Here is a 14855-nt window from a genome sequence, read left to right as displayed (position 1 = left end):
CTTTCTAAGATGCTTTCACCTGACATACTGGGTAGAGTTGAAGATTCCAGAAAGAAGTTTGAAATTCCCTGGGCACTGTGGAGGCATTTCTACACACACTCTTTAAAAACTCTTTTAAGTTTCCCCAAATCACGTTCTGATGTTCGTATTCTGGAAATCTGCTTCATCAGCTCGCATTCCTTTAAAGGAAGCCCTGGAACAAGTTTTGAGAAGTCCATGTCCTAGGTTTCTTGCATCACATCTCTCAATGTTCAGGCTTAATTAAATCCATCTTAACACTTAAGTCCAGTTTTGCTTTAAAAAAAAATTCCGGGGTTGGGGATTTAGCTCAGCGGTAGAGCGCTTGCCTAGGAAGCGCAAGGCCCTGGGTTCGGTCCCCAGCTCCGAAAAAAAGAACCCAAAAAAAAAAAAAAAAAAAAAAATTCCAAGGCTGGGCACTGTGCATGTCTTGATCCCAGCACTTGGGAGGCAGAGGCAGGTGGCTCTGTGTCCTTGAGGCCAGCCAGGGCTACAGAGTAAGTTCCAAGCAAATTGATACTATACATTCGAGACTCTGCCACAAAAAAAAAAAAAGAAGAGAAAGTCTAGAGCACGTACAGGGGTCTTGTCAGTTGACTGGATTTAGAGTACCTAGGAAAGACGCTTGATTGGGCATGTCCATGATGTCTCCAGAGCAGGTGACTGCTGGGAAAGGCTTCCCCTCCAACTGGGCGGCAGGAATCACTTCTGATAGTCTGGGCATGAGAAGACTGCAGGAAGAGTGCACACCTGCCTGTGCCCATCCTGATGCTGCAGTCAGACTCAATGTCTGCCTTCCAAGGTGGACCAAGTACCAAAACTCCATCCAGGTATCTATCTTCCAGGCTTTTGAGGCCAGATTGGCCCTACTAAAGCATCTAGCCTTGTGAACTGAATAGCTACCAAGTTTTCTTCCTTTCCAGTTTGCAAACAGACATCCTTGGACTGCCTAGCCCCTACTCTGATAATCCCTTTTGTACATCCCATGAATTCTGTTTCTTTAGAAAACTGCCTAAAAGTGACACTGGTGCAGACAGCCAGTGCCTGTCACTGGTGCAGACAGCCAGTGCTGCTCTGATAAACTTGCCATGTGGTAGGTAGGCTTTGAAACAGGTTTACAAGAGGGATGTGGAAAAGTTTAGAGTTCAGGCTAGGGTAGCTTTGGGATATTATAAACAGAACTTAATGATGATTCTAGTTGGGTTTAAAAGAAATGCAGCCAGTGACAGGCATGGCTCATGTGGGTTGAGAATGAGAACAGGGACGGGAGTGGGATCTGGTGAAGGCCAGCCTCCCTGTCTTCTTATGGCCTTGAGTAAGGCTGATGGTAATGGATTAGGTTGTCTGGCAGAGGCAGTTTCAAAACAGCTTAACTTTTGGGTTATCCTGTGTTTATTGAGGTTGATAATGACAGTTCAAATAGAAAAGATGAAAATAGGCAGTCTGGTGAGAAAAGCCATGAACAAGGAGGATGAACACACTTAAAGTTGCAGAAAAGAAGAGTGCAGACAAAAGATGAACACGGCTAGAGAGAGACCCTAACTATGTACTGGGCAAAGGCAAAGGTGATTTGAGGGTCAAGATTCTTCTCAGCGAAGCTTTAGCACGTAGATATGCAACTTCACTTGAAAAGGGTGACTAGAACACCAAGTAGAGGGTTTTCTGCTTGAAAACCATCTGCCACACCTCTGTCATTCATAACGGACTTCTCTTAAACAGAGTCAAAATAAACCTACCCATCCCTAAGTTACTTGTAAGGTGTTTGGTCAACAATGAGAAAAGTTAGTTACAAACTTGGTGTGCAAGAGTGTTGGTATTGACTGGAGTGAGATCCACTCCACTATCACCAATCAAAACTAATCAGTCATTAGGGACAAAACTTAAACCACCCTTGCCCAGTCTTCTGACTGGTAGGAGTTAAGTTAGCCTACTTGGTGGCTGTAAACATGTTTCTAGGTGTCCTTGTTTGGAAGATGATCTTGGGGAGACAAGATAAAGAGTCAGTGGCCTCAGCAACTCTGCCCTCCTCTGGCTGGCTGTCTCTTTTCCTCCTGAGTCATTCATTCTGTTTTGGAGTTACTTTGGAATTGAGTAGTAACAGAACTGGTGAGAAACATCTTTACAACAAGGGACCAAAGCTACTCCCAGATAACACACACAGGACAGATTATCCCTGAGAATGAGAAACTACCAACAAGGATGAGAGGGAAAGAACTATGTCAAGGAAACCAAGAGATGCCAGCAACCACTTCTCCAGAGCCTTTCGGGGAAGGTTCAGGAGCCCAGGAGGGACACAGGCTGAGTGGCATCAGTAGAAAGGAAGGGGTGTCTTGGGTATGGGCTGGCTGACCTGACTGTAGCTGAGAAGACAGATCTGCAACCTGCCCTGCCGTGCACGGCTGTCCCCTAGAGGATGCACAGGGTCTTCTCCGCTCAGGGTGTGCTTTCCATCCTTGGACGAAGGGCTAGTGGCTCTAAAGAAGGGACAACTGTCATTTACTTTTGAGGTAATTTTATTATCTAGTTCCAAGGCTAGACTTATTAAGAGGCTTTGATTCATTAGATTTTCCTCAATATAGTTTCTCTGTAAACAATCTGAGCTACAGCAATCATTCCCATGGCACCACCTTGATTCTGACAAAAGAGAATCACAAACCCTATAACGTGGTTACAGTAGGGCAAGCATCTTGAACTGGGCTTTTTAAAGATGAAGTTCTTGAGCATTTTCTACTGGGACCAGGCATGCGAGTGCCTATCTGGAACCCCAGAGCTCAAGAGGCCCAGCGAGGTGAAGACCAGCTTGGGCTACATAGATCCTTTCCCTTAAAAAACTAGAAGTAAGTTCTGTACTCCAGATTCTCTCATCTTGAGAAAAGAAGAGCAAGACAGGACTGTACATGGTTGCCATGACTTGTCCTAAAGGCTTCTTTAATGACTGCCCGCAGCCAATCCTGGGTGGCAGAAAGGTATGTTTTATAGGTAGATTCAGGCAGATCCCCTACCTGCCTGCACTGTCCCTACCTCGTCCCTTGAGCTTGTCTGAGGTTTCATTTCACAAATAAGCAGCAGATAAAATTACACGGAACAGCACAGTGTGGAGACTGAGGACCCTACCTACTTTTTGGAGTACAGGCTTGGACTTGCTCTATCCCGTGCAATAAAGTTTAATATACACTCCCCATATTGTTTTCTAACATTTTTATATAAATTTAAATATCTTACAAAAAAAGGCTTTTTTCCTCCAAACATAAATTTGAGTGAAACACAAACTCCCCACTGCTGAACACATCCTCACTGAACTGTAATTGCTCTGGTAAGAAGAGTGGGAATCTTGGCCGCTTGCTCTCTGACGCCTGTATCACACTGTGGAGAAGGCACTTGTGCTTTTGAGGTCTCCAAGTGTCTCAGCGCTCAGATGGCCATCCTCCAGAACCCACGGCAAGGCCGCCCAAGTGCCTAGTCAGGGAGGCAGCTGGAAGAAGATGGCGAGAAAACGTGATTCTAGAATGTTGAAAATAAAAACAGCACAGACTAGCTCTCACTGTAGAAGTGAACTACAAACAAAATCCAAATCCATAACGATTAAACCTGCTTCATTCTCATAAATTATAAAATACAAAGGTGGCTGTTTAATGACAAGACTCAAAACAGTACTGGAAGGGGCTGTGTCAATGTACAAGAGTCAGTATCTCCCAGCAAAGCCCTCAGAGCAGCACCCAGGTGGAGGGGCTGCCTCCTACTGCTGGGCTAGAAGGGCTGTCCTGTTGGCCTTCATCTTCTCTAGCCGCTTTGCCAGGTGGCTGTTGGTCATCTCCATCTCCTCGATCTTGTCCTGTGCTGTCCGTAGCTGGAGACAAAGGGCACAGTCACTTTATGTGAAACTCCCCACTTCTCCCCAGAAGAAAGCCAGCAACCTTTTCCACTTCTGGGAAACGGGGGTGCTGCTAATAGTGACAGCCATGGATGGAGTCCCCAGACAGCTGCCCCCTTCCTCCCGATAGCTAGAGGCTTAAGCAATGTGCTGAAAATTGTTTAAACCAAACACACGATGTGTCCAAGCTGTAAAACCTGATACCATCTGAAATAAAACCCAAAATACATTTTTATTTGCTGCTTTACAAAAAAAGTCAGTGGCAGCCACTGTGCAGGTCCAAAGCTTCCATGGGGCAAGCAGCCCATGATGTATTTACCAGGTCTTCCTGGATTTGGTTATTTAGAGACAAGGATCTCACTATGTAGACCAGGCTGCCTGCAAACTAACAGAGCTAGGTCTGCTCTTCTGCATCCTGAGTGCTGGAATTAAAGGCATGCACCACCATGCTTGACCAAAGTCAGATTTCTTAAAGGATGTAAAATTTTTCCACAGAATTTATCTTTTTAGGAATGTGTTCTCCAAGTAGCATGTTAACACAGTACCTCTCGCTGTAGCTTCCTCTTCTCTGCTTTCAGCTCGTCTTCAATCTTCTCAGCGTTCTCAGCGGCAGTCTTGTACCTCAGCACCTGCCCCTCAAGCCGGCTGATCTGTAAATACAGCACACAGGCCTATAGGGTTTGCCGCCACTGCTCGGCAGCCAGGATGGAAATGCAGTGTCACTGGGCAGCCATGGACCCCAAGAGGACCTCTGCCGAGTCATTTACTATAGGGCCATTTCCCATGTTAAGTCTTTAGCTTATGAAATGTATATGAAAGGATTCCCTTTTCTTAACAGGAACTGTTTTTAAATCCTCTATAGAGGGGCTGGGGATTTAGCTCAGTGGTAGAGCGCTTACCTAGGAAGCGCAAGGCCCTGGGTTCGGTCCCCAGCTCCGAAAAAAAGAACCAAAAAAAAAAAAAAAATCCTCTATAGAAATATCTACAAAAACCAATGACAGTTGCAAAGTACTGTGTTTTTTAATCAATACGTATATTTATTTACTGTGAGCACAAGAGGGCTACGCTTACTTTGTGTCAATGTAAAGAAGAGAGAACTTCAATTGAGAAAATGCTTCCATAAGACTGAACTGCAGGCAAGTCTGTAGTTTATTTTCATAATTAATGATTGATGGGGGAGGGCCCAGCAGGTTGGTGTTGCCATCCCTGGGCTGGTGGTGCTAGGGTCTATAAGAAGGCAGACCAAACAAGCCAGAAGCAGAAACCAAGAGCCCTCCCATGGCCTCTGCACTGGCTCCCACCTCCAGGTCCCTGCCCTGCTTGAGTCCCTGCCTTCAGTGCGTTTGATGATGGGCTGTGTGAACCCACCCTTCACTCCCAAGCTGCTTTGGTCATGGTGTTTCATCACAGCAATAGAAACCCTAACTAGGACAGGATTAAGAAGAGAACATGGGGACCCAGTTGTCTCCTGCCATGTGTATCTTGGGGATCAAACTGAGGCCTTTAGATTTAGCAGCAAGTTAATGGCTCAGTCCTTTGTCTTTAGAACAAAGGCAAAGCTGGATTACCCCACCGGGTGTTCTCTGTGTTTTTCAACTGTAACATGGAGCTTCCCAAAGGTCTAGCTGCCAAAGCTACCCACAGAAACTCAAAGGTCTAGGCACTTTGCTGCAAGAGGCCGAGAGCCATTTGATGGCCTTTAAACCATTGGGTGCATCCCAAACTACTTACACTTTGTTCCAAGGTAGCTATGTCTTGTTCTGCTTTCGAAAGCTTGAATTTGTATTCACTAATTTGTCTATTGGCGTCTCCTAAAACAGAAGATGACAATGAGTGACACTCGTGTCCAGAGACGAAGCTGTAAGGAGCAGACGACGTGCAGCCCAGGCTCTGCAAGAAACCCCTACACCTCTGCTCTCAGGACCCGGACAGCACGAGTCAGAGGCAGAGTCCTTCCCTCCAGGCCTGTGTCTGACCCCTCTGGGAGTCACATATCAGATACCCTGCATATCAGATATTTACATTACAGTTCATAACAGGAACAAAGTTACACTTATGAAATCGCAATGAAATAATTTTATAGTTGGGAGGTCACCACAATATGAGGAACTGTATTAAAGGGTTATAGCATTAGGAAGGTTGAGAACCATAGCTCTTGTAAACGGACCTTTGAGAAAGAAAGCTCACAGGGTGGCAATGCCCCCTGCAGCCTCTGGGCTCCCTGCTTCTTTGAACCAGCTCCCAGGCGGTGTTTCTGTTCTCCTACCCGCTCCGACTCAAGGCTTCACCATCCTCAGTAAGACGCACCCATCTCCATGATTAGGTAGCTGCAAAGTTTATGGAACATACGTCCTATCTAACCCACCAAAGGAAATAATGCAAACATCCCGAGGGATGTCTGTTTCCACATGAGCAATAGCAGCCTGCCATGCGGTGTTCGGTGCACGCAGTTCTGCTGTTGGACAGTTGCTGTTCCTTCAGAGCAACAGGAACCACAGGAGATAGCGCCTACCTGTATCTCAAATCCCAGCACGGGGGAGGCCAAAACAGGACCATGGGTTTGCGGCCAGCCTGGGCTGCACAATGAGACTATCTCAAAAACAGATAAAGCAGCTATCTCCAAGGCTACCTCTGGGAGAGGAGAGAACGTTCCATCAGGAGCTCTACAATGGAAGTTATAGTCCTGTTTTTACGTTCTTATCTCTAATAACCCATTATCCAAGTGTGCAACTTAGCTTCTTTATCACCTTCAAACACGGATTCCTTCCGTGTACAAGTCTCCTCATTTCATGTGTGTGCGTTTGAAACCCTACTCATTCTACAGACCAAGCTGCAGTTGAGAGCCAGCAGCCACTCGTTCCTTCTTCAGTAGCCAGCCCTGGCTTCCAGGCCGTGAGTGTCTCAGGTCATTTAACTTTCACCTTCAAAGCCCAATAACAGTTACTTGGTTCTAGGAAGCAATCACAAACACTCGCCTGTTCCATTCCAACTTGGTTCCTTTTGAGTTTGCTGCTTTAGCAATCTTCCAAAACCTGCTTGTGCCCTGTGGGGCTGCCGACATCCCCTGTGCTGGTCAGCCCCATCACTGAGCTTCGTACTGGCCTTCCCACATCCTGTCACATTCCTGTCACTCCACAAACTACTCATTGAGGACTATGAGGGACCTGAGGTCTGAAAGAGGAAGTGATACTGACCACAGAAGTTACTAATAAGCTTCAAACCCCCAAACTCCTTCATTCAGCCTAAGTCCAAAACTGTTAGCCACAGTTTTAAAGCCCATTATCAGAAAAGCCACTACAAATTAGAAAAGTGAGAGCCCCTATTGTAAGTTACATATCACTACCAATGGGGGAACTGTAATAAAAATGGATGCCAGGTTGGGGATTTAGCTCAGTGGTAGAGCGCTTGCCTAGCAAGCACAAGGCCCTGGGTTCGGTCCCCAGCTCCAAAAAAAGAAAAAAAAAAAAAAAAGGATGCCAGGACAACGCTACTATGGCTTTAGTGTGAATACAGAGGACAACTGAAAAGAACAGACTCAGAGATGCTCTTCAAGAGGACCCTGGTTCAATTCCCAACACCCACGTGGCAGCTCACAACTGAAACTCCAATATCAAAGGATCTGGCACCCTCACACAGACATACATCAGGTAAAACATCAATGCATAGAAAAATATGGGTCAAGTATGGTGGCACACACCTTTAATCCCAGCACTTGAGAGGTAAAGGCAGGCAGATCTCTGAATTCTAGTTCAACCTGATCTACATAGTGATTTCAGGCCAGCTAGAACTATGTAAAAGGACTCTGTCCCAAACCAATAATTTGGAGCTAAAAATAGAAAGGAAAAGGAAGTATAACTTGGGTAACAAACTATATTTTGTAACCTTGGTATTTTTTTTTTTTTTGGTTCTTTTTTTTTTGGAGCTGGGGACCGAACCCAGGGCCTTGCGCTTCCTAGGTAAGCGCTCTACCACTGAGCTAAATCCCCAGCCCCACCTTGGTATTTTTTTATTGGATATTTTTTATTTACATTTCAAATGTTATTCCCTTTCCCCGTTTCCTGGCCATAAGCCCCCATCCCATCTCCCTCCCTAACCACCCCCTTCCTACCCACCCCCAACATTCCCCCCTACATGCACTGGGGGGGGTCCAGCCTTGGCAGAACCAAGGACTTCTCCCATTGGTGCCCAATAGGGCCATCCTCTGTGTAGTCTTGTTTTTACTTTCACGTAAAGATGAATTTTTGTTAAAAACTAGGAAATTTCAGCAACAACTCAACATTAATATAAGCTGATCTTAAATCTTCAACTTTCCAAGATGAATTCTAAAGCAAAAGCTTAAATGGAAGAAGGTTCCACACGGGAAGTCAGAAATCATATGCAAGCAGTGACTGGTCCATGCCATCCCTGGGTCATAGGTGAACATAACCCTTATTTAGCTCCTAGGTGACCAAAACCACTCCCCTGGGCTCCAGCAGCCAATACCTGACTATTCCAGGGATAGCTGCTGCACACCAGTGCAGACTGGCCTGGGCCTGGTACCTACTCTGCATCTCGATGAACTGCAAGTCGGAGCCGTTCTGCAGCCCTGCCAGGTCCCCGGACATGCCATCATTCCTGGAACACTTCTGCCGTTCTTCCTCTAACTGGAGCTTCAGTTTTCTAATCTGAAACGGAAGTAAAAGTTACCAGAGAGATCTGTGGCTGTCTGGGTTTCTTTTATCTCTTTCTTCGGTGATACTGGGGTGAAGTCCAGGGGCCTCAGGCATGCTAAGCAAACACTAACATGGAGTTAGAGCCACAGCCCTCTGGTTTACTTTGAAATAAGATCTCACTAAGTTGCCCAGGCTGGCTTTGCATTCACTCTGCAGCCCAAGAAGACCCTGAACTTGGGATTCTCTTTCCTCAGCCTCCCAAGTAGTTGGGATTTAGACCTGTGTGGCCAGGTCTTGAGATTGTATGTGTGGATACATATATGTTTGCATACTTGAAGGCCAGAGGTCCCCATCAGATGCCTTTCTCAATTGTTCCGCATGTTATTTTGAGACTAGGATCTCTCAGCAAACCTGGAGCGAGTCGATTTAGCTAGGCTGGCTAGCCACCAAGCTCCAGCGAACCTTCTGTGCCTGCCTTCCTGGGATTACAAAACAGGCTACAGTGGCTGCCTCTTGGAATTCAAATCCAGGCCACATGCTTGCACACCAACTCCAATTCTCTTAAATAAAGGCCAGTGGCCATATCAGAAACAAGGCAGATCCTTCTTATAGTAGCAAAGCAAACAGATCATTCAAGCACTATTTTGTCTATGAGACAAACTGGGTCCTTGGCATTTGGTATAAACAGAAAATGAGCCTCAGAAACAGTGTCCCCAAAAGACTTCTAGTCTTCATTACTTGTGTGCGTTTGCACAAAAGTACATCTTTTGAATAGTTTTCTCTTAGTCTCATTAAAGTAAGAATTTTCATGGGCAGTTAGGACGTTTGTAGTTTTTTGAGGCCTTTAAATAATTGGAAGCACAGTGGCTGGCTAACCCCGGTGGCCTCAACTCTGCTGCCAGGGATGAAACGGGGGCTGAGCGCTAGCTTTGCCGCTGCCCAGTGGGAAGGGCAGGCCTCCCAGGCACCTCCTCCCTTTGTGCACACATGGGGTTGCCTTGAGAGAGTCTGGTTATCATCCCACCATTTCTATCACACCTTAAAAGGGGCATCCCCCTCTTCTTCAGCACTCATCTCAAAGGCTCTGCTCCTGCCGCAGCCTAATCTCACAGTACACCTCTCACCTCAGAACTCTCAGAGTCCTGCCATTCCTGTAGCCCCACTAAGTGCTGCTACTTATGTCTTCACAGCCTCCTACCTCAGCCTGGAAATGCAGCAGTGCTCTCAGGCTTCCCTTGCTGTTGCGGGTCTAGCCTAGACTCACTCCCCGAAGTCTGTTCTTAACCTCATCTGTATCTAACTGGTATCGAAGTCCCTAAAGTACACCTTTACTGGTGTGCTGTGCTGTCATGTTAGCTCCTGACTTGCACTCCCAAATTACTGCCATCTTAAGACTTTGGGATTCCAATGTACACCCAGAATAGTGGCATGCTCCCATAATGCACCCCAGTTTCTGAATGCCCGCCCTTCAAGGATCCTGCCATCTCTCTTTCCCTTGGTCATACAACTGACTTCAATAGACAGCCATACTCCCTAGACTATTTAGTTCCTATGACTGCTCATCTTCCAGTTCATTTTCTCTAAGCCGAACCCTAACATCCTCAGCCATATTCACTTCCAGTCATTATCTATCTTCTTCCCCCCTCCTCCCCCCGGAGCTGAGGACCAAACCCAGGGCCAGCGCTCTACCACTGAGCTAAATCCCCAACCCTATCTTCTTTCAACTATACCTGATCTCTACTTAGAGGTCCTCTCAACACTGGCCATCCAGCGTAACTTATAGGTCCAACATGACCACCATGGTCTTAGATATCCACCACATCCTTTGCCCTGGTTAAGTCTAACTCTTTCTTGACTACATGCCTATATTAAACAGCTAGAGAAATACATAACAAATGTGTTCACAGAAACTTTTCAGATACAAACACAGCTTCTAAATTTTTTTTTCTTTTTTTTTTCCGGAGCTAGGGACCGAACCCAGGGCCTTGCGCTTCCTAGGCAAGCGCTCTACCACTGAGCTAAATCCCCAACCCCACAGCTTCTAAATTCTATTGTTTGACCTCTTCTACTAAGGCCTTCCAGGGCATGAATTTTTCAGATAGACCCACAACAATCTGTTCATCTACATTTCCCACATACCATAAATAATATATTAAACCCTAGAGTAGCACTCACCATTCATTCCTTTACTGACTGAATAGGAGTCAAGGGAAAAGCAAATAAAGTCACTCAAGTTTTTCAAACTCAGAACTAGGAGTTTCTAGAATCTACAAGGGCTACTATGATGCTTGAAATTACTGAACACATCAACTGAGATTTTAAGATACTAGAGCAAAAGATAAAAGGACAGAAGGGGAAAGCAAAAACATGACCTATGAGAGATCAAATCTCAAAGTGCGCACATGGGTGCGCACACGCACACACATGCACACACGCACACACACGCACACACACGCACACACACACACACACACACACACACGTACATACAAAAGGCAGAAAACATCTCTGTGGAGTCGGTTCTCACCTTCTGTCTTCCGTGGGTTTTAGGCACTATACTCGGTGATCTGGCTTGCACAACATGTACTTTACTTACTGAGCCAGCTCACAGGCCTAGGCCTTTGAGGTTATGGGAATTTTTAACAGTGCATGTGGTCTTTCTGAGGAAACCACTGGAATACACACCAACAAAAGAGTGAAGGAAAGAGGAAGGTGGGAAGACTGAGAAAAGAGCACCCACCCACAGCACAGACATGAGTCTCCTGAAGGGAGACCACACCAGGAGTGAAGCAGCCTCTAAGGTCCAGGATGGGTTAAGTCAGAGAAGCTCAAGCTGGAACCCTGGCGTGTATCAGAAAAACCCTAAGTGGGCTTAAACTACAAGCTAACTTTGTAATAAACACAAGAAAGTAGGCAGACTGCACGAGAAGAGAAGCCAGCTCAAATATAGGGTGGCTGCCTGTGGAGCCACCATTCAGAGTTCTGAAGATGCGCACAGACTGGCCTTTAAGAGGCTACAGGAACAGGAGCTGCACATGTATGACAGAGGCTTGCCTTCCACAGAGGAATGTCAATAGGTGATCCTTTAAGAACAGCATCATTCCGTCAGTGACCACACTGAGGGAGGCTGAAGCAGGGTGGAAGGCTGGGCAGGCTTTGTATGCATCCTGCACATTCTTTTTGAGACACAAACATGAATTAGCTTTTCCTCCTTTAAATGTCACTTGAGTAGCAAAGGTAGAAATATATTTCTAACCTTTTTTTTTTTCAGTTTGTTATGTGTTTGTTTTCAAGACAGAATCTTACTACAGTTCTGACTGTCCTGGAACTCACTATGTAGACCAGGCTACCCTTGAACACACCGAGATCCACCTGCCTCTGCCTTCGGAGTGCTGAGATTAAAGACATGTCCCACTACTATACCCAGCTATTTCTAATTTCTAGTGAGCGGTTCTAACGTATGAGCATTTGATTGCCTGTCTTACATAAACCAATAGTTGCGGATGAGTGGACATCCTACCTGTGACAGGAGCTCGTCCTTTTCCTCAGCAAGCTTCCGCAGCCTCACATCTGGAACAGTGAATTGAACTGGTAAAGGTGCTCACAGTAGCCAACATCTAATAAATTACATTATTTACACTCTGAACATGAAAAGACACAAAGGCTTTCATTGCAACAGAACGAATATTCATGCTCCCAGCCAGTGAAAGTTCCAATTATCAAATAAAATATCTGTTCCCAGAGCACTGACTTCCTGCCTAGAGATAAACTGGGGTCCAGAGGAACCAGGTTTTGTTGATGTTGTTGTTGTTGTTGTTGTTGTTGCTGCTGCTGCTGCAAAACTGTGCAAGCTTTTCCCAGTTGTCTTCAGAGGGTCCCACTCTCGATAGGACCATGAAGCAAGAGTGGGACCCAGGACTGTGGAGTAAGGTACCAGTGAGCTAATGGCTAAGTGGGAGCAGGTGAGTGAGGAACTCTAGACCTCAAGGAGAAACAAAGAGCCTGGTGGATCAGAAAACCTGGAGTGGATGTTTAAACCCATGGTTAACTCACTAAGAAACACAAGAAAATCAAGCACACAGAACCTGGGCTCCAGCCTGGGGCAGATGCCCAGGGTAGCTTCTTCCTGGACAGGAACAGGCCCCATATGCTGAGGCAACACCACTAGTTCAGCTAAAGCAGCCGTTCACAGCTGGCCAACGAACCCATAATAAATAAGGTTGGCGTCAGTTCCAGTACCCAATGGAGGGCTGGCCCATTGTGGTCTTCAGCTCTATACAGTATCGGGCTGTAAACAGTATGAATGGGAACAACAAAACAGTAAACTGACTAAAAAGGTTTTTGTTTTGTTTTGTTTTGAATTTGAGTGGTTTTTAAGTGTGGGCTTTATAAATGACAACATCATGTTAAATGACAAAGGTAACCATGCCTGCGGGATCTTCCCTCCGGCTCACCAGCATCCTTTATCAAAGTGACCAACAATTAATTGTATTTCTAGAATTCTACCTGAGACAGTTTGCCTACTAACTTTAAAGTATGTCAGCCTATGTTGTTCTTAAGAGTGCCTCACAATCCCTTAAGAAAACTGTACACACAAAAGCAAGGTAAAGGAGAAAATATAAACTGATGACACACAGTGTCTGTCTGTGCTGTTTTTCTTCCCCTAGTGTGAGATTTATCGCAGGCAACATTTAAGTTGGGGGCCTTTGTAGCTTCCATCCCACCCTCCGGGGTTGCTCACAGCAGGAAGTCCCACTTCAGTCTGGTCTTCCCATTATCAATCTCTCGTTATGAAAAGTGGTGCACAGAGCTGCAGGGTCCCAGGATAAGCTTAGACTCAGTCCACGTGGGTCAGGCAGAGGCTAAGCACGTGCTGGGAGGCCCTGGCAGCCCAGCCCTGAACCACCCACAGGATGAGCACACGGGGTCTGCACAGAGTCTGTCTTAAGTACAAGGAGATGTGTATGAACCTGCAGTGTTTCTCTCATGAGGGTTTCTCTCACTGCAGGGTTCCCAAGATCTAGAATGTCTAAAGACAACGTGTCCAGATTCCTCCTTGGCACCCACCCTGACCCCAGATGGAAGTCGGATATCGACCAAGACTAAATAGCAAGTGTGTCTCACCTAGTGGCCCTTCTCCTGCTGACTCCAAGACTAAATAGCAAGTGTGTCTCACCTAGTGGCCCTTCTCCTGCTGACTCCAAGACTAAATAGCAAGTGTGTCTCACCTAGTGGCCCTTCTCCTGCTGACTCCAAGACCTGAGCAGCTTCCTGAGACACAGCAGTAATGGCTCCAACCACAGGCTCATGATTGACGTCGCCATTGGGAGTACTCTCTGGGATTATAACTAAGCCGTGCTTCTGTGGAGAAGAAAAAACGTGGTATCACAAATGATAACCCACACAGAGACTAAGGTCTCTCGCGGCATCTCTGCAGCAATGTTTGTTTGCCGAGGTAAAAGCGAGAATGAGTTATGTGTATACCTCTGTGGAGGAGCAGCTCAGCCAACCATCAAACCAAGGCTGTGGTTTATGGTGAGAAAAGAAATAAGGCCAGAGGAGGAAGAAGGTCCAGGCTGACATACCTCTGCTGTCTTCACCGTCTGCTGCAGGTCAGCCAGCTCCTCTCTGAGCACATCTCGCTCATTCCTGAGGCAGGCAATGTGTTCTTTCTGTTTCTCTAGGGCCTGGTTTTAGGCAGGGTAGCAAGGGCAAAAACAGCATAGAAAAAGAGCAAGAGAAAGGTGACTAATCCAATAAGCAGGAAGGCCTACAAGCAGGAGGTTAGAAGCATGAAAACAGCAGGCAGGCAGTGGGAACAGCCTGTGTGCACAGCTGCGGAAGAGTTTAAAAAGAGGAGCGCATGCACGATCTTGGCAAGACCTGCTCATCACATGAAGACCATCTTTACACGCAAAAATGTCCTGCCTGACTTCCTCAGTATGTTATCATTTGGTAAACAACAAAAAACACACAACACATTTCCTTCATGCTAAACAAGAGAAATTTAATTAAGAATATGCCTGATTTGTAAAATGAAATTAGTTTGGGAAGAAAGGTGAGTCTGGATAAATTATTTTAAATACTGGCTGTCGGCTTGTTCTCCAAGTGTTAGAGCAAAGTACTCAGGTGTCACGTGACCCAAGACAGCTCATCTCCAAAGGGAGTCCCACAACCTGCTTATGTTATCTTAGTTATACACAGGCATGATTCCTTGTTTCCTGATGCACTGATAAAATGAGAAAAACAAAACACAAAATGAACACTGGCCCAGGTGGATAAGAGGTCAGGGGCTTCGGATTTGGCCTTGGGGA

At 46.0% G+C, this 14855-nt stretch overlaps 1 protein-coding gene across 51 annotated transcripts in view; it reads right to left on the bottom strand.

Annotated features, from left to right (window-relative positions):
- Window positions 1–3594: 3594 nt before the first annotated feature.
- Lrrfip2 (LRR binding FLII interacting protein 2) overlaps window positions 3595–14855 on the bottom strand; it is a 102704-nt gene continuing 91443 nt past the window's right edge. For 31 of the 51 annotated variants that reach the window (XM_087561482.1, XM_087561486.1, XM_087561485.1 and 28 more), the window contains 6 exons: window positions 13770–13902; window positions 12062–12111; window positions 8433–8553; window positions 5621–5700; window positions 4435–4539; window positions 3595–3865 (listed from right to left, as the gene is read on the bottom strand). In XM_087561482.1, the coding sequence (XP_087417608.1) occupies window positions 3755–3865; window positions 4435–4539; window positions 5621–5700; window positions 8433–8553; window positions 12062–12111; window positions 13770–13902 (600 nt within the window). In that variant the 3' untranslated portion in view covers window positions 3595–3754. Of the gene's footprint in view, window positions 3866–4434; window positions 4540–5620; window positions 5701–8432; window positions 8554–12061; window positions 12112–13769; window positions 13903–14126; window positions 14229–14855 lie in introns of all 51 variants that reach the window. The other 20 variants (XM_087561478.1, XM_087561481.1, XM_087561489.1 and 17 more) reach the window with 1 other exon arrangement.

This window comes from Rattus norvegicus, chromosome 8 (genome assembly GCF_021556685.1).
Source record: "Rattus norvegicus strain SHRSP/BbbUtx chromosome 8, alternate assembly SHRSP_T2T, whole genome shotgun sequence".
NCBI classification, from domain to species: domain Eukaryota; kingdom Metazoa; phylum Chordata; class Mammalia; order Rodentia; family Muridae; genus Rattus; species Rattus norvegicus.
Note: the sequence above shows the minus strand (reverse complement) of the source record. Positions and strands in the feature narration are given on the sequence as shown.